Genomic DNA, 27,378 nt, shown 5'->3' with positions numbered 1-27,378 from the left:
TGTAAAGTGATATACCTAAGGGATGTTTGAATTGCTGCAAGCCTTGGAATCTTAAGGTCATGGAAAGTCAGGGCAGATAGAAGGTGTCTGACGGCCATTGTCTGAACTGTATTGTTCTTGAGTAAGAAGAGGGAAAGCTGAAGGTTCTAGGCAAGGAAGAGGAGCAGAGGTTAGATATCCATACACCAAGGAAAGGAAGAGGTTTTGGGAAAGGAGGATTGCAGAAGAGCATGGCTCAGAGAAAAGGGGTGGTGGTCTGAGTTGGACAGCAGGGAAAGGCGAGAGAGAGAGACCCCCCCCCCAATAGTTAAAAAATTGTTTAATTAGCCAAAGACCTGGGAGAAGAGGAATGTTTTCGCCTGGCGCCTAAAGATATGTAGCAAAGGCTCCAGGCAAGCCTCCCTGGGGAGAGCATTCCACAAGTGGGGAGCCACCACAGAAAAGGCCTGTTCTTGTGTTGCCACCCTCTGTACCTCTCACGGAGGAGGCACATGAAGAAGGGTCTCAGATGATGATTGCAGGGTCTGGATTGGTTCATATGGAGAGATGTGGTCCATGAAGTCCATTTGAGTAGAAAATCAGCACATCAGAGAGGGACAAAATTGTCCAGGCCATTCATTGTTGTGATAGTTTTCTCCTTGCTGGCAGTGTTTGTTTTTCTTCTACACTACAGTGTTCTAAGCTGGTCCTGAGGATCTTATAACATTAAGAATTTGGTATTAGAGTTTGCCCGTTTTCTTCTTCCCCTCTTTGACCCTTTTCCCTTTAATATCACAGCTTTTTAGATTATAAGCCTGAGGGCAAGAACTTTTTTTATTTGTAAGACACTCTGGGAGTTTATCCAGCTAGAGAGTTGGGGGTATAAATAGATTGAAATTGCTGCATTGTCTGTTAGAATCTACCTTTTGCTACATTAGCCATCTAGACTGTGCGCTCAGGACAATTGTTTAAGAAGCAACTAATCCTTGTTATCTTGAGCATAGATCTTGTGGCGGTGAGAATGAAACATCTGCATGACAAAATGAGTCTTGCTTTTCACATTGTGTAGGGAAGGGGTTTTTGTGTGTTCCAGAAAATCAACAATCTTGCCTATCATGATGTGGGTGAGAAACACCATGGACTGGCCCATATCATGACCCACATATTTGTCCCGCTCCTGAAAGCCAAGGAGACCCCTTGGTTATTGTTTTTGTATGTTACTATGTTATACATTTTTGTGTTTTTATATTGTAAACTGCCCTGTGATCCTTGGATGAAGGGTGGTATAGAAATTTAATAAATCATCGTTATCATTATCAACATTATCTTGGTGTATTTGTATCCACTCATTGCAAGTTGGAGAGCTGCCTCACCCACTGAACTAATCAGTTTGGTGGTGGCAATGGCAAAAATAAACATCTCTGACTCATGGAAGAATTGGATGGATTGTTAAAGTGATGTTGTTGTTGTTGTTGTTAATAGTAATAATAATACAGTGGTACCTTGGGTTAAGTACTTAATTCATTCTGGAGGTCTGTTCTTAACCTGAAACTGTTCTTGACCTGAAGCACCACTTTAGCTAATGGGGCCTCCTGCTTCCGCCACGCCGCTGGAGCACGATTTCTGTTCTCATCCTGAAGCAAAGTTCTTAACCCGAGGTAATATTTCTGGGTTAGCAGAGTCTGTAACCTGAAGCGTATGTAACCTGAAGTGTATGTAACCCGAGGTACCACTGTAATAATAATAATAATAATATATACCTTCCCTGTGTTCCCACAAAGGCTGTGCATTACAAACTGATAACCATTTTGTGAGATCTGGAGTGCATTTCTGTGTTGTCTGTGGTGGGACTCCAACTCGTTAAGCTACTTGAGGAAGCAGGGAAATGTCTGCAGAGCACATTTCAGTATTGCTTGCTGCTGGTTGGACAGCTGCATGCATGAGTTAGCACTTTGATGCTTTAGACAACAGCATGACTACAAAATTGGATTTTATTTTGCTTGCCGTTTCATAGCGGTCTGCTTTCCCCTGCAGCTGAAACCCTGAGTCAGCACCTCAGTTCCATTTTTGAGAAGCCTGCTCAAAAAGAGGCCAGCGTCTACTGCCGCTGCGTCTCCCCTCTCTTTTGCTCAACACTTTCTGTTGCAAGCAGTCCAGCTTATTTTCCAAGAGGACCTATGCACCACAGAGGGATGGAGCCGCGTGTTCGACATCAGTTGGCACTGCAGCAAGGTTACAGTAAATTGCAGTAGGCATGTTTCATCCTCCAGAGAAGCAAGAGCGTGTAGAGCATGCTGCCCTTCAGATGCTGAATTTGGTGTTTTCTCTCTCTCTCTCGTTCTAGAAAGATGTGGATACTTTGCCCTGCCTCCAACGTCTCTTCCTCAGCTTTAACAATATATCTCGGTAAGCAGAAACTGCTGGTGGGCGGGGAGAGAATCCGTTTGCTCTCTCAGTGCCTCACTTATTACCACTATCCATTTAAAATTAAATATTTGCCAGTGGTTACTTTTGTCTGACTGGTAGACAAATGATACAGTATATGGAGAAAGAGAACAACTATGAACCCAAAATTTAGCAAAACATTTAATCTTTTTTTCTAAGTGCACAGAGAAGAAATGTTTCTCTTCTGTTTTAAAATATGTCATTACTATACTTAAGTAGAAAGCCCGGATATTGATACTGCAGAGTCAATGTTAATCTGAATTAGTTTGTGAATCACTATTATTCTCATTATTTTAAAAATGCCCTAACTGGGTTTAGATTATACAGCCTGTTATATTTGCTCCAGACTGTCATGTAAACTGATGTCTCTTTAATTGAAGTTACAGGCTTCCATTTGTGCAGGTCATTCAGCATCCTTTTTTTAGTTATTAAGATGCAGGTTGTTCCTTTCTATGCTACGCTTCAACCTAGTTATGAAATCAGGAGTAAAACACCTTTTTTAAAAATAAGAGCTGCAGTTTCTGAATCTTATTCTCCCCACCCCCTCCTTTATTCTGTTTTTATATAATTTTGGCTGCAGCATTTAATTAAGCCTGTTTTCAGAATTAGCGAATGTATTCTTTCCTGGATGCACTTCCCCCTTGATCACAATTTAGTATGTCTAACATCCTTTCTCAGAGGCAATTACGTGTTGCAGCGATTCCTCACTGCAGGATATTCAGCCTGGGATTGCAGCAATTACTCACACATTGGGAGGGTGGGGGAGGCAGGCAAGGGGTTTTAATTGCTCTCAGTGGAATTTAACCACGTGGAACTACTGCTGTTTGTTTTATTGTGCTTATGTTCTGGAGAAGTGGAATGGGGAAGTGAACTAATTGAAATAAGTGAAAATGGTAACTCTTTTGTTGTGAAAGTGTTGCTTGTTGGCTGCAGTTTAAACTGTGGAAGGATATGTGCCACTTGCTGGGTAGAGTTTTCAGTACTTAGGAGTTTATGTATTGCAACAGTGCTGAGAACCTAAACTTCACATTCAGTGCATATCCTTCCATAGATTGGATTTGGCAGCATTATTTAGACATGAACACAGCCATCTACCAACACTCCAGCTTAATCTGCCCCGCCCTCCTTTATGGTTTGGATTGTTTCACTTTGAATGATACATAAATCCTACCCTGATTTAACTTTTTTGGAGGGGGGGGGAGTGTTTGGCTGGGCTCAGCAGTTGAAAGACTGCAGAGGTATATTGCTCTGCCTTTAGGATGTAAACCCTGCAGTCAGTGAGAATTACTTTCTGCTCAGTGTAACTGAACATCATTTTTCCAGTGTCCCAGTTTCTCTCAAGCAAAGTTCCGCTGTGGTGGTGGTAGTTCTGTACTTGGGGAAGGGAGACTGTGAATTAGAAAAAAGAAAACTGCAATGTCTAGACTGGGGCTGAACTTAAATGGCCCTTTCCTGAGTTTGCTAACTGTTTCTTGTGCTGTGAAGTTGGAGGGGTCATTCTCCTGTGATGTCACGCTGGACTCAGGAGGGTTTAGCTCTTCCAAATGCTCTAAGGCAGGGATGCAGTCACCTCACAGGAAACTGTTTCATCAGCTCTGTTCACGGAAGTAACCCAAGTTATGTTCTTGCTGTTTGCTTGCCATTCTGTTGTTACATGCAAAACTTACCGTATTTTTCGCTCTATAGGACGCACCCGACCATAGGACGCACCTTGTTTTAGAGGGGGAGAACAAGGGAAAAAAATTCTCCCCCTCTCTGCTCAGCCCCCCTTCAGCGAAGCAACAGGAGAAACGGAACCCCTTCCATTTCTCCTCCTGCTTTGCTGAAGGGGCGCTGTGCAGCTCTTCCTCTCTGCTGAAGCCAGGAGAGCAAGACTCTCCCGGCTTCAGCGAAAGGAACCCGAAGCCTCCAGAACGCAGCGGGAACTCGCGCTGCACTCCAAAGGCTTCAGGCGGCTATCCCTGAAGCCTGGAGAGCGAGAGGGGTCGCTCCTCTCGCTCTCCAGGCTTCAGCGAAAGCAACGCAAAGTCTCCGGAGCGCGTAGGGAGCACTCCCTCTGTGCTTCAGAGGCTTCGCGTTGCTATTGCTGAGGCCAAGGAGCCTGCATTCGCTCCATAGGACGCACACATATTTCCCCTTAATTTTTGGAGGGGAAAAAGTGCGTCCTATAGAGCGAAAAATATGGTACTTTCTAGGTGAATCATTTTTGAGATAGCCATGATGTTTATCACTCTTAGTGCTTAAATAAAAAGTGATGGTTCATTAATATTATGTTTTTCTTTAAAGTAGAAGCTTAAGTTCTTGACACTTCAAATAGAGATGTAATAATTGAGGGTGTGTGTATGAGGGAAGAGGAGTTGTACCTCTGGCCATGCTCCTTCTGGGTTAGTTTGTCCAGGTAAATGTGTACATCAGAAAGAGGGAATCTTCTTTCCAACAGAGGTCGTCCTCCCATCTTTCCTTTTCTGTGACTAGCCCTCTCTTGTATTCCTTCAGTATTCCCTGTTGGTATTTCCCCCATTTATCTTTGTTTCTATCTCTCTGTATCTCTAGGCTTTCATGCGTTATTTCTCCTCCTACTTGTGAGCCTATGTACCACAGGAGAGCACCTGAAGTAGTGAAGGTTCCACCTCAGGCTGCACAATTGCTGTCACTTATGCCATTGTTTTTGTGAATAAAGCAGTATTTTTAAAGCAGGGATTATGCACTAAGAATGGCAGCATTTTTAAAGATATGTTGCAGACCTGCTTAAGTTGAAACCCCAGGGAAGGCACAACCAGGGGTGACTGCCCTCTGCCCCAGCCTTGGGTACCTTGCGAGGGCAGCCCTGCCTCTTCCTGCTCTCCTGGTGAAGCCGGGGGAGGCCAGCCAGGCTGCTGCTAGAACAGTGTCAGAAGGGGAAAGGAAGGTGCAGGTGAAAGAGGTAATCCCTACTGAGGCAGCAGAAAAAGAACAGAAAGTGAGCTGGGGGGCTCCTCCCCCATCAGCATGAAGAGGAAGGGGGGCAGAGGCAAGAGTGGGGTCACAGCCCTCTCTCCACTATGGGGGGAAATCACGGGAAGGTCTAGGATCCCTCAGGGAAGATGTAGCAGCTTTTAAGGTCAAGTGTATTCATTTATATTAGATTAATATTTTATTTCTCTGCGAAAGTTAATCTAGCACAACAGAGGAGAAAAAAGCATTTATATTTTTGTGTAGCTGAGAGAGATCCAGAAAAGTTGCTTCTTCTAAAGAGCTATTGTATTTTTATGTTGTGAACCGCCCTGAGATCGGCAGATGAAGGGCAGCATACAAATTTCAGCAACAACAACAATTAATATAAATTATTGATAAAAGTAACTGAAGGTCATTTCTACTGTTACTTCTATATATTTCATAAATTTTATACACTGATTGTAAAAACAACAACCCTCAAAGCGGTTTTCAAAAATCATCAGTAAAAAGAACTGACAATAATTTTAAAAGTTCAAGAAAATTAAAATCAACAATAAACTAAAAACAGATAGAAACCTATAACTAAAAACTGATGTGTATTTTAAATACCTTATTTTTGTCTCTGCCAGCTGGCCATCTGTTTGGGGAAATTAGATAGAGGATTTGCACTGGAATTTGATGCCCGGGAGCAGTAAATAATGGACTTCATCCCCAATTTACCATTTGGCATTGGGCCTCATCCCCTGAGCCACTGCACCTGGGGGACCTCTGGGTTCCCGCTTAAATCATCAACAACAGCCGCCATTCCTGCATGCCTGAGGGTGTGTCCCCCTCCCTTGCCACAGTGGGACCAGCAAACAGGCCAGAAGGTTTGCAGTTAAATCCCCTCTGAACCAGTGGTCTCACATACGTATCTCTTTGGCCATTGCACCCTCCTGCCATTATCTGAGCCCCTGCCTTTACTTGCGCTCGTTCACTGTTGAGACTTTGTATTTTGTTCAGTTCAGGATCCTATTGCATGGGAGAGCCCTATGCTACCCCCTGCCCCCCCTCCCGCCGCTGCATTGGTGTTGTTGGGCAAATTTGACATTGGGAGAATGGGAAAGACAAGCTTGCGGGTCCAGGAGAAAGAAGCAGAGGTGCAGAGGAAACATGTAAACTTTTTGATATATTTCCTTTTTTTAAAAAAGGGCAACTGAAACATCCAGCCCTCTCCTGAGCATATTTCATTCCCAACTGCATTGGTGCTTTGTTTATTGGTCACTCAGCCATGATAAACATTTGAGTGATTGAAACCATGACAGTGATAGATGTAACTGATATGACATCCCTCAGGAGCAGATCTGGATATAACCCAATTCACACATTTCAAACCTTTACAACAGAAAACCAGTGAATATTGTGAAAGTTAACTGAAACATCCCATTAAGTTTGAAAGTCACATAAAACCAAATATGTCAAAAAAACCTTGATCAGTTATTGCAAAAATTCACCTTTCTCTATTTGATGGGGGGAATAGTATTGTTACTGCTTACTTTTAATTAGTGGAATGATATCAATAATGGTTATTTTAAGGTTAATAGTCATAGAAATTGATGATTGTATGTTTGAGATCCGTGACTTGTGTTCCATTCCTTTTTCTTTTCACCTAGTTTTGATGACATCTTGTGCCTTGCTGATTCTGCATCCCTTTCAGACATCACCCTAGATGGCAACCCGATAGCGCAAGAGGCATTTTACAAGCATACTGTTCTCCACCATATGATGCAGCTCCGACAGCTGGATATGAAGAAGATCACAGTAAGAGAAACTCTGTGGGGAAAACTCTGTCATGGGTTAAACCTTGAAATAAGCAAGGAGTTTTATTTAACCAGACTATTCACAGTGCCAGCAGGTTTTGTGTTTTTTATTATTTTTAAAAAACTTACTACAGTTACTAAGAATATTTTTACTATTTTCTATATACAAAATGCTTAGCAATCTCCTCTGGTTTGTCTTATTGACAACCCCATAAGGAGTGAGGTCTACACTCATTGAATTTATGTTTGGGATAAGACAGCAGAAGGACTGTCTGTGTCAGTATGAGTTTCCCATTCCATAAGATCATTCTCTGAGGCTCTTCTCTGGGTATTGGCTCTTTCAGAATTTAGGCAGGTAGAGCTGGAGAGTTCTGGGGGAAATGGTGTTGGCAATCCCACCCGCCATTGAACCTAATCCCTGTTTAAATTGTGAGCTTATTGTACTGCATAAAGACACAAGAATACAAATAGCCCCCACAGAAAGAGACAAACGAATGAAAGAAAAACTCCCTCCCATGTCAAGAATATAAACACCTCACCATTAAGGCATTAAGAGAGAGAGACAGCCTGTTCTCCTGGACTGGAATTAATATAAGAGGAAGGAACTAGTCTTCCTAGAACCCATCACTTCTTATTTCACTTTGGGTTAGGCTACATCATTGGGTAAGTTTGACAGAGAAAGCTTCCTGTCATACCACCTTTGGAGGGGCAGATTGTTGATCACTTTTCCAGAGAAAGGTTATCTCCATTTGCTCAGCTGTGAGAAGATGGATCATTAACCATTTGGAGAGGATGGCTTTATTTGCTCCCCAGAAGAGAAATAATAGGTCCAGTTCAACTTTACAGTGAAAGAAATGACTCTGAAACTTAGTAGCTGTCTTACATTCCCTCCAAAGATGTTTGTATGAACCTTGCACCAAGCAATTCCTCCATCCCAAAGGTATGATGCAGCTAAACAGGCTTTACTTTGAACCAATGGCTCTTTTAGCAGCCTATTTAACAGCTTAGTTAAAAATGTTGGAAATGCCAACATTACTATAATTACCATCTCTCAACAGGCATCCTTACAACTTCTGCAAATAAATAAATAGAATGAAAATGTCAGAATAGATATGTCCTGAATAAATTTGACAGCAAGGATTTTCTTTTTTAAACAAACCACCTGCTGAATACTCTCATTGCATTTAATATGCAGGGTCTATCCGGCCATACAGATTTTCTTCTTTCTAGAACTTTCTCTTAATAAAAATATATTTTGAGGCTTTTTATTAAACATCCAAGATGTCTATAAATGAATAAAATAGATCTAAAATTAAGAGTCACAAGATACTTGCATTGGAGAACCTTTTAATATATTTTATGGTAACATAATTTTTATTCATTCATGGTTGCATTGAGATATATATATTTCTGAATGTATTAACAAAGTTGTGTCAAAGTGTATATACCAAAACTTACAATTATTACAGATATGAAATTATGTATAGTATTGTCTAATGCTTAGATTGGTGACCGTAAGTAAAAGGTATTTTGTATCAATAACAATTAGAATTTATAAAAATTTATAGGGAGGGGGAAGGTGGAAAATTGAAATATGCCCTTCATGCATGCACAACTGTGCTGTAAACTATTAGTACTGTTCTACCATTACTGTCACACCAGACTGCATTAAAATTGTCAGGTTTCTTTTGGCCTCTTGCTACTTCCAATTTTTGTGCCAGTTTTTCCAATAATGGAAGATGGTCGATGATCTCGGTAGACGAGGAACAGAGGGAAAAGCTGTATCCTAGTTCTGCTGGATCTCTCAGTTCTTTTGATACCGTGGCTTTTGATACCATTGACCATGGTATTCTTCTGGGGAAGCCAGCTGGGGGCAATGTTATGCCGTGGTTCCGCTCCTTCCTCCTGGGCTGTGTCCAGAAAGTGGTGTTGCGGGATGAGTCTTCAGACCCCTCGGCTCTTACGTGGGGTGCCTCAGAACTCCTGCCGCCCCCTGCTTTTTAACATCTATATGAAGCCTCTGAGAGAGATCATCAGGGGGTTTGGGCTGGGTGTTCATCTGTATACGGATGATACCCAGCTCTGCCCCATGATATTCTTGTAAAGAAGCTGGTAAAATGCGGTCTTGACTATGCTACCACTCAGTGGATTTGTAACTGGCTGACTGACCGAACCCAAAGGGTGCTCATCAATAGTTCCTCTTCATCTTGGAGAAGAGTGACTAGTGGGGTGCCACAGGGTTCTGTCTTGGGCCCGGTCTTATTCAACATCTTTATCAACGACTTGGATGATGGACTCAAGGGCATCCTGATCAAATTTGCAGATGACACCAAACTGGGAGGGGTGGCTAACACCCCAGAGGACAGGATCACACTTCAAAACGACCTTGACAGATTAGAGAACTGGGCCAAAACAAACAAGATGAATTTTAACAGGGAGAAATGTAAAGTATTGCACTTGGGCAAAAAAAAATGAGAGGCACAAATACAAGATGGGTGACACCTGGCTTGAGAGCAGTACATGTGAAAAGGATCTAGGAGTCTTGGTTGACCACAAACTTGACATGAGCCAACAGTGTGACGCGGCAGCTAAAAAAGCCAATGCAATTCTGGGCTGCATCAATAGGAGTATAGCATCTAGATCAAGGGAAGTCATAGTGCCACTGTATTCTGCTCTGGTCAGACCTCACCTGGAGTACTGTGTCCAGTTCTGGGCACCACAGTTCAAGAAGGACACTGACAAACTGGAACGTGTCCAGAGGAGGGCAACCAAAATGGTCAAAGGCCTGGAAACGATGCCTTATGAGGAACGGCTAAGGGAGCTGGGCATGTTTAGCCTGGAGAAGAGGAGGTTAAGGGGTGATATGATAGCCATGTTCAAATATATAAAAGGATGTCACATAGAGGAGGGAGAAAGGTTGTTTTCTGCTGCTCCAGAGAAGCGGACACGGAGCAATGGATCCAAACTACAAGAAAGAAGATTCCACCTAAACATTAGGAAGAGCTTCCTGACAGTAAGAGCTGTTTGACAGTGGAATTTGCTGCCAAGGAGTGTGGTGGAGTCTCCTTCTTTGGAGGTCTTTAAGCAGAGGCTTGACAACCATATGTCAGGAGTGCTCTGATGGTGTTTCCTGCTTGGCAGGGGGTTGGACTCGATGGCCCTTGTGGTCTCTTCCAACTCTATGATTCTATGATTCTACCTTTCATTTAAATCGGAACTTGTTAAGGCAGTAAACATCCTGTGTGAGCGTCTGGAGGCTGTTGGAAGTTGGGTTGCAGTCAGTGAATTGAGGTTGCATCCTGACAAGACAGAAGTACTGTTTCTGGGGGACATGGGGCAGGCAAGTGTGGGGGACTCTCTGGTCCTGAATGGGGTGTCAGGGAAGAGTTAGAGTTAGAAGATTCCAGTTTCCCAGAGGGAGAAAGCATTCCCCAAGGGGGGGAGGAGAGCAGTGAATTGAAGAGAAGAGAGCAAGAGGAACAACAGGGAGTGACTGGCTGTTCCCGGGAAAGGCAAGGGTTAAGTTCTAGCTCAGATTGGGAGGAGGGGAGATACAAGCCAGCTCTAGCCAGGAGGTTAGAAAAAAGAGCGGGAAAACGAAGGGAAAGGCGCCTTCGCCATTTTGAGAGTGGCTGGTCATGGAGAAGCAGAGCTCAGAAGGTATCGGAAAGAAGTGACTCTGAGGAATAATATTTAAGAACCGTTTATAAGAATGTTTTGTTAATACGCAATAAAAAGTTTTATAAAAGAACAAGAAGCGTTTGTGTGGTGATCTGAAGAGGACAACGACCAGGCCTGACAGAATACCTTCTGCTCTGCGCCTCTTCACTATAAGGAAAGAAGGAGAAGCCAAAATGGATGGAGCTGTGGCGCCAGTTGGGCAAGGAGAAACCCCAGCGCTCCAGCTAACATTACAGGACTTATGGCAACAGAACTTACAGTTGAAAAGTCAAGTCGACGTACTATCAGCAGCACTGGGAGAACATAGAGCCATGTTGCAAGCAACGCGGGGAGATAGAGTAAAACATTTACTGTACATCCGCGTAGCTTCAAGGGAGAAAGCTCTGAATACATGGCTTTCAAGACAGAAATTTCTTACATAATAGAGATAAAGGATAAAGAATTTAAATCTGAGCAAGAGAAGGTTGCTTATGTGATTAATTTCTTGGAAGGGAGGGCTAAGGACTGTGTTATACCCCTAATATCTAGGAGGGATGCCGCCCTAGGAAATCTACACATTTTTCTGCAGTATCTAGACACGATTTTCTTAGACCCAGCACATGAAACAACCTTCTGCTTCGTTATACTGCCTAGCTACTTTATTGGTCACGCCGTGAGGCTGTTGAATGAGGGAGAAAGACCTAGTTGAATTTTAAACGAAACAAGGCACAGTGTGAAAGCTTAAGACCAGTAATATTTTCTAACATTTTAAATGACTGATACCTCACAAGCCCCGATGTAAATTGCTGGAGAAACTAACAAGTTGGAGAGGTTGGAGAGGTTTAGGAGGCAACTTCCACAAATCGGCACTTCTGCTACTGTTTACTCCAGCTTAGAACAAGAGATAAGCCGTCGTTAAGCAAGCACCCCCTACCATACACCCATATATACCCATATACCCACTATGGTCCTCACTAGGAAAAAATACAAGGACCAAGGAATTTTGCCTAATTCACCGCAGAGCCCGATGGAGCGACGAAGGAGACAAAGTAAAATTACCAGCTACTTTCCTCAAAAAGACTCGAGCAAGAGAACTCAGAATGAGAGTATCCTAGATGTTGCTATGCCTTTGCCACTCACAGTGTTGGATTGGTCAACACAGCTAAAGGATTTGCAAACAGACAACAAGAGGACAAACCACCCAACAAATCTGGCCCAAGAACTTGCCATAGCAGAGAATGCTACAAAGGTTAACACAGCCAACACACCTGATGCCAATCCTCATTTGTCACCGCTGGAACTTGGAGGTAATCTTTCAACCCATTGGCTGAAAGCCAATGACTGCGGAACAAAAATGTGGGGTGATTATCCTCAGGAGCAGATATACCAGATTTCTAAGGATCTCCTTAACGTTAAAAATTTCTTAGCGATAACAAACGGGCTGCTCCTGACCCTAGTGGATAATTTCAAACAACATGTGAGCGCTTCAGACCAGAATACAAATCCCCTAGCCAGCCCGGATCCACCTCTCCCCAGCAAACCCCGGAGGAAAAAAGCCAAGCCTAAGATGAAGAAAAGCAAAAACATGAAAAACCCAAGGCGGCTTAAGACAACTCACCGCACCTGTAAAAAATATTGGCAGAAGCTCTTTAACCTTCTTCCATCTCTTTCCACAAGTGGAACAAACAAATCCAACTCGAGTGCCATCAAAGAGACACGTAAAGTAGATACACCCATAAAAGAATCCAAATCAAGCTTTGAAGAATCAACACCGAGCTGGGACAAAGGAACTAATCCATCTGCAGTTATACCGCCCCAGAGTCCTCTTATGGCCAGCACAGAATCTGCAGACAGAGGTGAGCAGGCGACCCAAACTATTGAGGGGAACCACTCCTCCCAAGTTCGACAGATGTTGTGTCCCAAAAGAGAATGGAGTTTAGTCCTAATCCCACAAAAGCTTGTCTTTGCTAACTACCCTAAACCGCATAGATTTTATGCAGGGTTGGACCGTATAGACCACTTTTTGTCCATCATAAGTGGCATTCTACCGGGGGTAGTAAAAGCAATTGACATAGCCGCTATAGAGTATCTACATCAAGATGATTGCTCGGTACGAGCATTGATTACTTTTTTAGATCATAATCTGGCCAGTTTCATCTTTAGAGCTAAAAACCTATTCAAAAAAGAAAGAATAGTCCTATTAAGAATATTTGAAAATAGAGCACCTGCAACCTCTCTGATGGGGCCCAAGAGCATAGGAATGGAAGTTCACAAAGGGGAAAAAACCAACCACCAAAACCATCGAAATAGAAAGCATAAGCTCCAGCAGGATCATCCCCACCAAACAGCACCAAATGAAAAAAAGGAAGCCTCTCATCCAACTAGCGTCGGGCCTCTCACGTGGGATAGTGAGGACTCCGCTTGGGAAGAAGAACTTTCGCTGATAAAGCGATTTTGGTCACTGCATTCCCCAGCTCAAACTGAGATCCTGAAAAGACTTGATCTACTTCGAAGCAGACTAGAAAAAAAGGATGATCAAGGTGAGACAATGAAGGACCCTTATGTGCAACCCATATCTCCCAAATGTCTGGTGGATAAGAAGACAGTGGGAGGCACCTTTAAATGTGTAGACGTGGAATTACAATCTGAGCCCCCTGTGATGTACAATAAAGTAAGACCAAATCAAGGTGTGAAACCTCAAAGCTCCTGGCACAGCTATCTTAAATTGTCTCCGAGTGAATTAGCTTCCCCTTCAACTCCAAAAACTAGCCCCAAATCACCAAGAAAAGAGGACCACTACACTCTCTCCAAGCAGTCAGCCCCGAAAAGAGCCAACGGGTGTGTTTTTTTAGACACCAAAGAATTGCTGGACATGGTGGTGTCATAGATCCAGCTCCCCGAAGGGCCCGGGGCCTAAAAGTGCTGTCTTGGAACATCGCGGGTTGGCACGCCAAGAAAAATAACCAACAATTTTTGTGTTACCTTAAGCAATTTGACATCATCTTCTTTCAGGAGACATGGCAGAATGACCCAATATTTCTTAATGGGTATAACTGCCACTACCTGCCTGCCTCTCCATCTCTGAGGGGCGGCAGATCTAGTGGTGGCTTAGCTTGCTTCATTTCCACGGAGCTGGCGCATTCTCTAACAGCCCTACCTAGCTGCAATTCTGTAGCAACAGCCGCTCTACTTAGCTTCAAGAGAACTACTCTCTTGCTGGTCAATGTCTATATTCCCCCAGGCCAAAAAAACCCCGTTGTCAAGGCTACATGGGCTGAGCTAGAGGCGTTTTTAGAGCCTCTCGAATCTACTTACCCGTCTGCCCTGACCATTGTGTGCGGAGACTTCAACGCTCGCATAGGAACAGATGACAACAGTCTATACACTCATTTCAACCAATTTATGGACCCCGAAGAACTGACGGATATTGGCGCGACACGACTGTCCAAAGATAGCAGAAGTAATTTCTCAGGTCTCTGCTTGGTGCAGGCTGCCAGACGGAGGGAACTGCTGATATTAAACGGCAATATAGAGGGGGACCGCCCCGGGGAATATACCCATTTCTCCAAGGCTGGGGGAAGCGTTATAGATTATATCTTAATCTCAAGATTTGCTCACAGCTTTGTAAGGAAGTTCCAAGTGGGCCACAATATTCTGAGTGATCACCTGCCTCTAATTTTAGAGCTTGCAGGTCGGCCTTTTGACTATTCTATTGCCGAGCCACAATATATACCTTCTGCAAATTTGGTTATACCTGCCCCCAAAAGACTTAAATGGTCCCCAATACTGAATGAAAATCTAACCCTCCTTCTTCAGTCAGTGGAGTTAAAGCGTATTCGCTCCGCTATCGTATCAGGCAATTCAGTAGCTGCGATCATGGAACGCTTTAAATTACTTTTGGAAAGATTGAAACCCCATTTAACAACAGTGATACATTGCTCCGCTACAAAGAGGGCAAAGGACGGAGCTAGCTGGTTTGACCTGGAGTGCAGGCAAACAAGGAGACAAACGAGAACAGCCTACTGGAGATACAGGAAATCAGGGACTGCCCCCCTACTTAACGCTTATATTTATCTGAGACGGTCTTACAAACAATTACTAAGGAGAAAGAAATTGGAAGCTGAAAGAGCCGCTTGGCACAGTTTGGTTAAGGCATCGCACGAGAAAGATACTACTTGTTTTTGGCGAACCATATCTGGTCTACTGGACCAGGAGCGTACTAATTCCATCTGTACAGTGGAACCAATGGAGTGGTTGCGCCATTTTCAATCTTTGTTCTATGACCAGGAAGCCCAACATTACAAACTATGCATCCAATTGGAGGACCTACCTCATTGGCCACCAGTAACTGCGAAGGAAGTTGAGAATTTAATCGCACAACTAAAGAACAACAAGGCCCCAGGGAATGATTACATCCCTGCTGAACTTCTGAAGTCCAACATTGGCTGGTGGGCCCCCCTGCTGGCGTCTTTATTTTCTTGGATCGACTCAACGGGTTTACTCCCAGATGGTTGGTCTGAGGCAATAATTATCCCAATCTATAAAAAAGGACCCATGACAGACCCGGCAAGTTATAGACCAATCAGCCTTCTGCCTATACCGAGCAAACTATATGCCAAACATCTTTATACCAAGCTAACTAGCTGGCTGGAAACTGAAGCCATTCTAGCGGAAGAGCAAGCGGGTTTCAGGCAAGGCAGATCCACCATAGACCATTGCTTCATCTTAGCCTATCTAATTGACAAATATGCCAAAAAATCCCGTGGGGTGTTATATGCAGCCTTTATCGATCTAAAGGCTGCTTTCGATTCAATTCCACGTGTAAGACTCTGGGATAAATTGAGCACATCAAGTATAGACAAAAGACTATTATTTCTGATGAGCTGTTTGTATAAAGACACGGTGCTGCATGTAAGAACTTCGTTAAACGGCCATCTTATAGGACCAGTTTCTGTCAGTAAGGGGGTCAAGCAAGGTTGCATCCTGGCCCCAGCTCTATTCAACATCTACATCAACGATATGGTTAACTGTTTGTCATCTCCGGACTTCCACGCCCCCAAACTGGCTGACAAAGCAATATCAGTGCTTTTGTACGCTGACGATGCGATACTCCTATCCCGAACAAGAATAGGCTTAAATAGGCTCATAGGTGAATTCTCAGCATACTGTAGGAGAGAGCAACTTGCAATAAACTATCAGAAAACCAAAACTATGGTTTTTGCAAGGAAACACAGACAGTATAGCTGGAGGATGGATAACCAGACAATTGAACAAGTCAAAGCCTTCAAATATCTGGGTATCGTTTTCCAGTCGACTGGGTCCTGGGATGTCCATCAAAAATGTGCCAAAGAAAAAGCAGCTCAAAGTATCAAGATGCTGTCCCGCTTCTTCTACACGAAGGGGGGCAGATACATCCCAGCAGCCCTTGAAGTTTATCAAGCAAAACCTCTGGCGCAGTTACTGTATGGGGCCCAAATCTGGACGGGGAACCACTGCTCCAGTCTTGAGTCTGTCCAGTCTAAATTTCTAAGGCAGATTCTCGGTGTCCCCCCCTGTGTTCCCAACGCAGCATTAAGACTCGAGGCCTGCCTTCCATCTGTGGAAACTCGGACTTGGCAGAGAACATTCAACTATTGGCTTCGTCTTAATCTGAATCCACCTGGTCTACTGCCTTTAGTAATGCAAGACTCTCACAAAAGCAAGTGGTTCAAAACCGTGCATCAAAAACTCCTTACATGCGGTCTGCACTCACAGTCCCTATTATCAATGGGCCTCATCAAAGCAAAGAGTCTAATAGGCCAGCGCCTGAAAGACATCGAACGACAAAACAACCTGACCATCTTAAAGAAACTGTGCCCATGGTATACCTACTTTCCCCCTTCTCATTTTGACTCTCCAGCTTCATACTTGTCTAAACTAACCATCCCGAAATACAGACGTGCCTTTACATTGGCTAGATGGGATGTTCTTCCCTCTGCTGTACTCGAAGGTCGTTACCAAAAGACTCCATTTGAAAAACGACTCTGCCCATGTGGAGATGGTAACACAGAAACAGTGTCTCACGTCCTTCTTTCTTGCCCCCTCTACAAAGACCTAAGGAATGAGATTATTACTCCACTCATTCTCTCCAACCCCGGCCGTTCATCAGACATTACACTGTATTTTCTATTATCTGATACGGAAAGTCAGATAACAGAGAAGGTCGCGAGGTACATCGAGAGAGCTGCGAAATTGAGGGCCACCATCTGAGTGACAGACTTGTTCATCCGACGGACCATCTTTTGCCTGTTCTTTTCCTCCTTTTATCTCTATTTTTACTTTTAACTCTTGTACAGCTGTGGCCTGTTGGCTTTGCTAATAAAGTTTTGTTGTTGTTGTTGAAACAACCACAGCTAGGCAGCTGTTGAGAATGAGACAAGGAAAGGACACTGTGGGAGTTTATTGGTCCAACTTTACTTTGCTGGTGCAGAAATTAAAATGGGATCTGAATTCCCCAACAGTTGCAGCCCTTTTTAGGGAAGGACTGAATAATGAGATTTTAGACCAATTGGCCCAAATGCCAGAACCTAGTTCCTTGGACTCTCTGGTCCGAACGTGCCTGCAATTGAGCCTACGCGTGGAACGCAGGGCTAGTGAAAAGAAGGAACAATGGCGAGCACGGTGGCGGGAAAACAATATTATTGAAAGTACAGAGAGCAGAGCGGGCAACATGACAGGACGAGAGTGGCCAGAGCCCATGGAATTAGGAGCAGCCAGACCCCTCCCAGTGACTACCACTTCCATAGTAAGAGGAAATGCAGGGAGAGGAAGAGACACAAGACGTTGCTTCGTCTGTGGAAAACCAGGGCATCTAGCACGACAATGTCGCAATCGTAAAGGATGGGAGTCTCTATCTGGAGCAGACATGAGAGAAGAAAATTGCTTGAAGGAACTGCATCAGGGAAACGAATGTCCCCGGCTGGAAATGGGAGCTTGCAGCCGGGTGGAGAAGCAATAGAAGGCTCTCACGCGGAACCACCTATCCCAGGACTAACGGTGAAGGTGCAACTACAACTACCCAATGGACATAGTAGAGTCCAGGTAGAGGCGCTGTTAGACTCAGGAGCGTCAGCAGATTTCATAGACCAGAAATTGGTATAGGAACACAAAATCACTTTGTTACCTTTGAATTTCCCACTGCAAGTGAAAACAATCGACGGCAGACCGCTACTGTCAGGAGAAGTGACTTACGAGACTCCACCAATGAGAATGGATATGGGTCATCACTCAGAGACCAGGGCATTTCATGTGACCAAACTAGCTGGGCACCCAATGGTGCTGGGCATGAGTTGGCTCAATCATCACAATCCGGTGATTGCCTGGCATCAAAGGTCTTTGGTTTTTGGTTCAATCTATTGTATGACACATTGTTTGGGGGAAAAGGGAAAAATCTCAGTGGAAGTAATGGGAACAGAGGTGGAAGGGAAGTTGATGGGGAATGAAAGTGAGATTCCGTCACAATATATTGCTTATCGGGATGTTTTTTGTGAAAAAGAAGCGGATAAACTTCTGCCACATAGGCCCTATGATTGCAAGATAGATCTGGTCCCTGGGGTACAGTTGCCACCAAACAAGATATATGCCATGTCGGAAGTAGAATCTGCAGCATTGAGGGAGTTCCTGCAAAAGAATTTGCAGAGAGGTTTTATTAGAGAGTCCACGGCCTCAGGGGGTGCTCCTGTCTTTTTTGTCAAAAAGAAAGGGGAGGAAGGGGCACCGAGATCAGTATGTGACTTCAGAATCCTTAACAGCCAAATGAAGCCTTGCGTGTGCCCATTGCCATGTATAGATGACCTCTTAGAAAGAGTAAGGTCAGCCAAAGTCTTTACCAAGCTTGATCTATGAGGAACATATAATCTGATAAGGGTCAGAGAAGGGGATGAGTGGAAAACCAGTTTTTGTACTAAGTATGGTGCATTTGAATTCTTGGTAATGCCTTTTGGTTTACAAAATGGCTCAGGGGTATTTCAAACCTTCATCAATCACGTCTTAGCAGGTATACTGGATCAGTTCTGTATCTCTTATTTAGATGACCTCTTAATATATAGTGAAAGTATGGAGGAACACGTAAAACATGTCACGCAGGTGTTAGAGAGATTGAGGACCAACAGGTTATATGTGAAGTTAGAGAAGTGTAAGTTCCACACACAAAAGGTAGAGTTCCTGGGATATTGCATTTCCCACAAAGGGGTGCACATGGACCCCAGTAAAGTTCAGGCAGTGGTGGAATGGGAGGCACCTAAAACTAAGAAAGATCTACAGAGGTTTTTAGGATTTGCTAATTTCTATCGTAAATTCATAGGTAATTACTCCAAAATCACAACGCCACTGACTGATTGTCTAAGAGGGAAGGGCCCATTCAGATGGTCTGAGGAAGCACAGAAGGCCTTTGATAAATTAAAGGCGGTGTTTGCTTCAGAAAAATATCTTATGCACCTAGATCCAAGTAAACGTATGAAGGTAGAAACTAATGCCTCTGATAGGGCTATTGGGGCCATTCTGCTGCAACAGGACAAGGAAGGGGACTGGAGACCCTGTGCATTCTACTCTAGAAAATTAAATCAATCAGAACAAAACTACACCATATTTGATAAGGAACTTTTAGCTGTGCATGCTGCCTTTAAAGTGTGGAGACATTTTTTGGAAGGGGTGTCACATCAGGTGGTGGTAAAAACAGATCATAAGAATTTAGAGTATTGGAGAACTGCTAGACAGCTACACCAAAGGCAAATTAGGTGAGCGGAGTTTTTTGCTGGGTTTAATTTTAGGATTGAGTACATACCTGGGCATCAAAATGTTCGTGCAGACGCGCTATCGCGCAAACCTGAGTATATGGCAGGGGAAGCACCTCCCAAGTTGCAAGAAATGCTGAGATCGGATCAGTGGGGGTGTGCAGCCGTAGTAGTGGACGGCAGGGAATTCCAGCAGTTGACAGTAACAGATGAGTTTGCACAAAAGAAAATGGAGGAACTGAGAAAAGGTAGAGGGGAAGAGGAAGGTTTCAAGGAAAAAGGTGGATTGTTGTACAGGAGAGGGATGCTGTATGTACCTGCAGGTGAATTAAGAGGTAAAGTGTTGAGGCAACATCATGATAACCCGACTGCAGGACATTTTGGTAGAGAAAAAACCCTGTATCAGATAACACGGCAGTTCTGGTGGCCAAAGTTGAGGGAGGAGGTAACGCAATATGTAAGAGTTTGTGAAGTATGTCAACGAGATAAGGCACCTAGAGCAGCTCCCGCAGGTTTGTTGCAACCTATGCCCACGCCGGGAAGGCCTTGGGATGTGGTGTCTATGGATTTTATAACGGATCTACCATCATCGCATAGGCAAACAGTGATCTTTGTGGTGGTTGACATGCTAACCAAGATGGCGCATTTCATACCATGTGCCAAAATTCCGACCGCGCAGGAAACTGCAAATATGTTTTTAGATAATATTTTTAGGTTGCATGGTATGCCATCACAAATGGTTTCAGATAGAGGGGCCCAATTTACACCACAATTTTGGAGAAGGTTAATGCAGTTACTAGATGTGGAGCTAAGCCTCACGTCGGTGAGACACCCGCAAACCAATGGGGAAGCTGAAAGAACGAATGCAACACTACAACAATATCTGAGGTGTTATGCTGGTTATCAGCAAAGCGGGTGGTTAGAGAAGTTGAGTCTAGCAGAGTTTGTGTATAATAATGCACTGCATGTGTCTACGGGCAGAGCCCCATTTGTGGCAAACTATGGCTTGCACCCAAGGGCATTCCCAGGTCAAGAGGAACAGTTAGCAGTACCAGCAGCAGAACAAATGATAGAGGAGTTGAGGTGCATTAATGAGATACTGAAAGAGGATTTGGAAGAAGCTAAAGAGGCTTACAAGAAAGCTGCAGACAGGCACCGGCGAGTTGGGGAAGAAATCCAAGTAGGGAGCTGGGTATGGCTGTCTACCAAGGGACTACCAATACGAGGGAGGTGTAAAAAGCTAGAACCAAGGAGATTGGGACCTTTCCAAGTAAAGGCTCAAATTAACCGAGTTGCTTTCAAGCTTCATTTACCTGAAAATATGAGAATACACCCTGTATTTCATAGATCTTTATTGTCAGTGTTTGTACCAGCGCATAAGTATCAAATTTCAAGGGAACCACTTCCTTTCCCCACCATGATGGGGGAAGAGGAGGCTGAAGTGGAAGAGATATTAGACTCGAGAATAAGTAGGAGGAAATTACAGTATTTGGTTGCATGGAAAGGGTTAGATGAGTCTGAGAACTCATGGGAACCAACAGAAAAAATTAACGTTCCGGAATTGCAGAGAGAATTTCATAGAAAATATCCCCACAAGCCAAAACCCCATAACTGGCATCTTCAAGAAATTTTTGAAGAGACAGATAGCGAGCAAGAGGAGTTCATAGGGCTCGGTCCTTCAGAAACAGAGGAGAGCGAGGAGGAGGAAGGGGGGCTTAGGGGAGGGGGTGATGTCAGGGAAGAGTTAGAGTTAGAAGATTCCAGTTTCCCAGAGGGAGAAAGCATTCCCCAAGGGGGGGAGGAGAGCAGTGAATTGAAGAGAAGAGAGCAACAGGAACAACAGGGAGGGACCGGCTGTTCCCAGGAAAGGCAAGGGTTCAGTTCTAGCTCAGATTGGGAGGAGGGGAGATACAGGCCAGCTCTAGCCAGGAGGTTAGAAAAAAGAGCGGGAAAGCGAAGGGAAGGGCGCCTTCGCCATTTTGAGAGTGGCTGGTCATGGAGAAGCAGAGCTCAGAAGGTATCTGAAAGAAGTGACTCTGAGGAATAATATTTAAGAACCGTTTATAAGAATGTTTTGTTAATACGCAATAAAAAGTTTTATAAAAGAACAAGAAGCATTTGTGTGGTGATCTGAAGAGGACAACGACCAGGCCCGACATGGGGTAACTGTGCCACTGAAGGACCAGGTGTGCAGCCTGGGAGTCATTTTGGACTCACAGCTGTCCATGGAGGCACAGGTCAGTTCTATATCCAGGGCAGCTGTCTAGCAGCTCCATCTGGTACGCAGGCTAAGACCCTACCTGCCTGCGCACTGTCTTGCGAGAGTGGTGCATGCTCTAGTTATCTCTTGCTTGGACTACTGCAATGCACTCTGCGTGGGGCTACCTTTGAAGATGACCTGGAAACTACAACTAATCCAGAATGCAGCAGCTAGACTGGTGACTGGGATTGGCTGCCTAGACCATATAACACTGGTCCTAAAGGATCTTTGCTGGCTCCCAATACATTTCTTAGCACCGTTCAAAGCATTGGTGCTGACATTTAAAGCCCTAAACTGTCTTGGCCCAGTATCCCTGAAAGAGCTTCTCCACCCCCATCGCTCAGTCTGGACACAGAGGCCCAGCTCCAAGGGCCTTCTGGTGGTTCCCTCACTATGTAGTGAGATAGTGGCACCCTCCCAGTGGAATGCCCTCCTATCAGTTGTCAAGGAGATAAGTAACTATACAACCTTTAGAAGGCATCTGAAGGCAGCCATGTATAGGGAAGTTTTTAATGTTTAATGTTTTATTATGTTTTTATATATTCTGGAAGCTGCCCAGAGTGGCTGGGGCAATCCAGTCAGATGGGCAGGGTATACATATTTTTATTATTGTTATTAAGAACCTTTTAATATTTGATTTCCTTGTGGACTTCCGGGTTAGCGCCATCGGCTAATGGCGGATTCCCTCCGAGCTCCGGAGGGAATCGGCTCCACAGGATTAGGGTCTTACCGCTGCGGCGACGTGGGGACCCTCAGAAATCACAGGCGCTGAAGCCTGTGAACCTGGTGACTCGGCGGGCACCATTTGCGCCCCCCCGACCTGCGAAGGAGCCTTTTTAAAGGCTTCGGAACGGGGGACGGGGTGAGCGGCGCGGTGCTGAGAGTCGACTGCTTCTCCTGCGGAGTGAAGCCGCGCTGCCATGGCCGGAGAGTGCTGACTTCTTCTTGTGATTTGGACTTTAAAATAACAACCCGTGAGTATTACAGAAATTGGATTTCTAAGGAAATTTTTCTTTTGTGAATTAGGCACGATCGGGGAAGGCGTAAACAGGAAGTCCGTCTCCCCGTCCTGTAAACAATCTAAAGCAAGGACCTGCTAACTAAGGTCGAGAGAATTTTTTCTTTTATTATTGGGTAAAAGACATTAATTTCACGATTTGGCACTAGAAGAAATTTTACTGGAGGATAAGAGCTAATTTTGGGAGCTGAAGTGCCACCCCCCCCCGGACCCGGGAGTGATCCGCGAGAGAGCCTGTTGAAAAGACATCGAAGAGTTTGACAGCTGTCAAATTAGCTGTCAAGACGAAAAAAGAGAACTTTGTTTCTGCTGCTTCTGCTGGCTATATTCGTTACAATTTGACTATACTTCGTTGAAAATAAGGAAGAACTGATACAAACTAATTTGACTTTTGGATTTGAACTGGAAAGAATACTAAGTAACCAAAATCCCTCTAGAGGGGATTTTGGGACATTACAAGAATGGCTGAAGGAGGGAAAATTCAGGCTGAATTGGACAGTGTTTTTTCTCTTGAGAAAGCTACAAGGCCAAATTGATGTTTTGGCTACAAATGTTGCAACTCTGGACTTAACAGTAAACAAATCCATTGAATTTGATAAGGACTTGACTCAGGAAGCCCATGCAGCTGGACAAGAAGAGAAACTTGAGAGTTTTGAGAGTGTGAAGAAAGAGATATATGTTGTTTCTGAGGAAAAGGAAGGAGGAGATGTAATGTTGCAGATGACAAAGGAGAGCCAGAGGCCTGACATGATGGTTACAAAGGAAAATAAGAACTTGATGGTGAAAATTTGGTCTGAATTGGAGACTGAAGAATGGAGAGATCTCCTTATGTGGAGATCGGAAGACCCAAGGATTACAAATTTGATTAAGGTGGAAGTTGGAGCTTTGGGGACATTTGGACTTGAAAGGAGTAAGAAACAAGATTCAGGCTCCACTTTTAAGTATGGAGGTCTGGCTGGAAGAAACATGGACTCTATTGGACTAGTGCTTCTCCGAGATTTGGTGTTTAATACCAAGGACTATCAAAAAAACCGGCAGAGAGGAACTGAGAGAGAATTAAGAGCCTCGGACGTGAGATCTCCAGGCTGATAGTAGATTGATTGATGGACGTCTGTTGGGGATTGAAACCGGGAAAGGGGGGGGTGGAGTTTGGGAATCCAAAGGGTGTATAATTATAATCTGTTTTGTTTTTACTTTTGTTATCTGTTTGAGAATTGAGGAAATCGTGGAAGGGAATTTAGGCCGACTTTAGAAAAAGGTTTTAAGAATAAGCACTGATGTATAATTATTGATGTTTATAAGGCAAAATTGGTTTTTAAAAATAAACTAAATATAAAAAGGTTAAAAATTAGGGATAAGAACTTGTTGAACCAACAATTTGAATTGGAATACAAGAGGGGGAGGTGTGGGGAAGTCAGGGAAATATGTTATTGAAAATAAGGATTGTGAATTCTATGTGTTTTTAAACTTTTTTGTTTTTTCTTTTTTGATTTTTTAATGTATTACAATGGAAAATCTTAATAAATATTTTTTTAAAAATATTTGATTTCATTGTGAGCATTGCTTTGTTACTTGGAAAATATGGGAATGCTTGGACTTCTTTTAATTGAATTACACAGTCTACCCAGTAGGGATACTTTGGGTTTGTTTCTTTGTTTTTTGCTTAGCAGCTGGACACACTGTTCTGTGGAACTTGAAAGCTTGTTCATGACTTCAGTGTTTTTACAAAATCCAGTATGACTTCCCTGTTACCTTTAGATCCCCTACCCTGCTATGGACTGACTCCTTGCAAAGTTTGACTAGTACCGTCGTGAGTCTCACCGCAAAGTGTTCTGTTTTATTTTAACCCAGGAAGAAGAAAGGCGCATGGCATCTGTTGCCTTACGAAAAGAGGAAGAGAAGAGGCGTGAAAGCCACAAGCAGACCTTACTGAAGGTACCAAGCGGTGGCCTTCGTGTGATGCAAATGGAAGAGAACCGGGCCCTTCCCTCCCTTCACTTATCCCACCCCCCTGGTAGCTGCGTCTCCTTGTTATGGCTGCTCCTTCCCTGCTGGAAACAAACCACATGGCATCCTCCATCGCAGGGGAAGAATGATCAGTGGTAAAGCACCTGCTCTTCTTGCAGAAGGTCCCAGGTTCAATCCACTGCATCTCTAGGTTGGGCTGGGAGAGAATCCTGTCTGAAATCCTGGAGAGGTACTTCCAGCACTGAGCTCGATGGACCAGTGATCTGACTCCATATAAGGCAGCTTCCTATGTTCCTATAAAGTGTTCCTATGTTCCCTCTTGGAAGGCCGCATAACCCACCCAGGCACATACCCGTCAAAGGCATGGGACATCCTGTTTTGGGGTTCCATGCTCTTGTGCAGGTCGTGTGACTCATGCGGGAGCATGGCCTGGAAGACGCGGCCTGGCTTTGCTCTGGGACATGTTGGAGGGTATGGCGGAACCAGTCACATAACAGAAATGACCACAGAGATATCAACATTTGAAAATGTAGGGGGTCCATGGCTTGGCTTTTGAAAAACGGGTTCCACAGAACTTGGCCAACTGGGAACTCCTGCTATAGAGTATTTGATCTAGTCTGCCCATGCTTCCTACTGTCTTACCCATAAGAACACAAGAGCCTCTCTGGAACAGGCCATGGCATCCTACTTCTCACAGGCTTATGGGGAGCCCACAAACTACCCAGCAACTGTCATTGAGGGTCTAGGAGCCTCTGATTGTAGGGGGTCTATCTTAGTTAAAAGCCACCGATGGAATAATCGGTGTTGAGAGCAAACAGATAGCCAACTGAAATCAACATAATTTTCTGATTGCTGTAATTCCATTTCTTTGATCTTAGTTTCCAGAATGCCGTTTTGTTTTACTTTAGCAAACTCTTTTCTCAAACTGTATATTTGTATCTCATTTCAGGAAAAGAAACGATTAACCATTAGCAATATTGCCCATCAGTGGGAGAGCCAACAGAACCGCTCTGCCCACCTGCCTTCCAGCCAAGAAAACAACGAAGACAACGAATCTTCTCAGAACAGCAGGAGTACTCCATATGTATTTCCCGAGGAAACCAGGTATGGAGGCCTTGTGTTCCTGGCCAACAAGGGCTGCGCAGCCTCTTAGAGCCGCCCAGGCAGGAAATCCCCATGAGCAGCTGGGAAGTTCCTCCTCCTCTTCCTCTCTGTGTTTCCCTAATTTCATTTCCTGCCATCCCAAACAGACAGCTTGCTATTCATTCTCTTTACGGTCTGCTTTTTCCCTTGTCTCACTCATAGCTTCTGAATTGCTCTCTTCCCTGCTATTATATTCACCTTCTGAAAAGAAAAGAAATCAACAAATAAAAATCCTTCACTTTAATTCTCTTGCTTCCGCTGCCCCGCTACCTCCTCCCCTTTTTCCGGCTCTAGCAGCCAAAATCAAACAGTCAGCTGGACTTCAATGTCTTCTTGGGGGAGGAATCCAGAAAATCCACAATGAAGTGGGAAAGGCCACAGCCCAACAGCAGCCTCAGTCATGAGGCATGGGATCTTGTACTGGGGAGAGGGGACAACAAACAACCCAAAATTGGAGGTGAAACCCTGGGGCATCTTGCTTAGAGTTTAATCCTGCCCCCTCTCCTGCAGATTGCCATGTGGAGATGGAGCAGAGAGGGAATCTAGAGTCACATGCTTCCCTCCTCATGTTACCATGGGAGATGGTCTTTCTCGATTACTGAAGTGGGATGTGATTCTGCCATTGGCCACTAGAGGCCCTCAGAGAACCACATGTGGAACCTTGGTTTCTGGTTCCTGGCTGGAGGAAGTTTGGTAACCATCTCTCTCTCTCTAAATATTATTACATGCCCTATTACTCCCTCTAAATTTTGTCATTCAACAGTAATTATGGAATGTGGGATAAATAATGCCTGAGGCATTATGCAACTGGATGGTCAAATTCCTCTTAAAATGAATGGAGATTTGTTAGCTGTGGGGAGAGTGGGTGGGAGCACTAGTTTTGTCAAAGACTTTGCCCCCCCAGCAGAAAGTTTCCATTACGCTGATGTATATTACAGAGTGGTGTTCTGTGTGTGTAATTTGGGCTGTTTCATCAGTTTGAAACATCTTTCAAAGGTTTAGGCAACATTAATGTGTGTCTTTGTGCATTCTCCAGTATTAGTGATCCTTTGGAATTGGAGTTTAGGCTTTTTGTGACTCTTTGATTCAGCTTGTTTTGGACATCCCCGTCTTCCTGTTTTTATAAAGGTAGTGGCGGAATTTAAATAATCAGAGGTCCACAAAAAATATGAGAAGTATACATCTTTGGTCTTTTGCTAAAGTAAACCAGAGAATTCTCTATAAGTGTTCAGAGTACCAGGAATTTTAGGGTATTTTTCATTTGCTGTTCTATGTTTGTGCATTTTAAAATTCCATTTGCAATAGGAATTAAAGGGTTACACTATTGTAATGTATCAAGAATTTTCTTCTTCTTTATTTAGGGAAAGTTATATTGTCTTCTGGTGTGAAGTCCTCAAGGCG

At 44.0% G+C, this 27,378-nt stretch overlaps 1 protein-coding gene across 9 annotated transcripts in view; it reads left to right on the top strand.

Moving 5' to 3' along the window:
* LRRC49 (leucine rich repeat containing 49) overlaps nt 1-27,378 on the top strand; it is a 79,455-nt gene that overhangs the window by 22,035 nt on the left and 30,042 nt on the right. For all 9 annotated transcript variants that reach the window (XM_053364392.1, XM_053364394.1, XM_053364393.1 and 6 more), the window contains 4 exons: nt 2,324-2,385; nt 7,011-7,158; nt 24,718-24,801; nt 25,784-25,938. In XM_053364392.1, coding sequence (XP_053220367.1) covers nt 2,324-2,385; nt 7,011-7,158; nt 24,718-24,801; nt 25,784-25,938 — 449 coding nt within the window. The remainder of the gene's footprint in view (nt 1-2,323; nt 2,386-7,010; nt 7,159-24,717; nt 24,802-25,783; nt 25,939-27,378) is intronic.

The sequence above is a fragment of the Podarcis raffonei genome, chromosome 14, assembly GCF_027172205.1.
Source record: "Podarcis raffonei isolate rPodRaf1 chromosome 14, rPodRaf1.pri, whole genome shotgun sequence".
In the NCBI taxonomy this organism is placed as follows: Eukaryota; Metazoa; Chordata; class Lepidosauria; order Squamata; family Lacertidae; genus Podarcis; species Podarcis raffonei.
The sequence above is the reverse complement of the archived record's forward strand: the minus strand, read 5'-3'. Positions and strand labels throughout refer to the sequence as shown.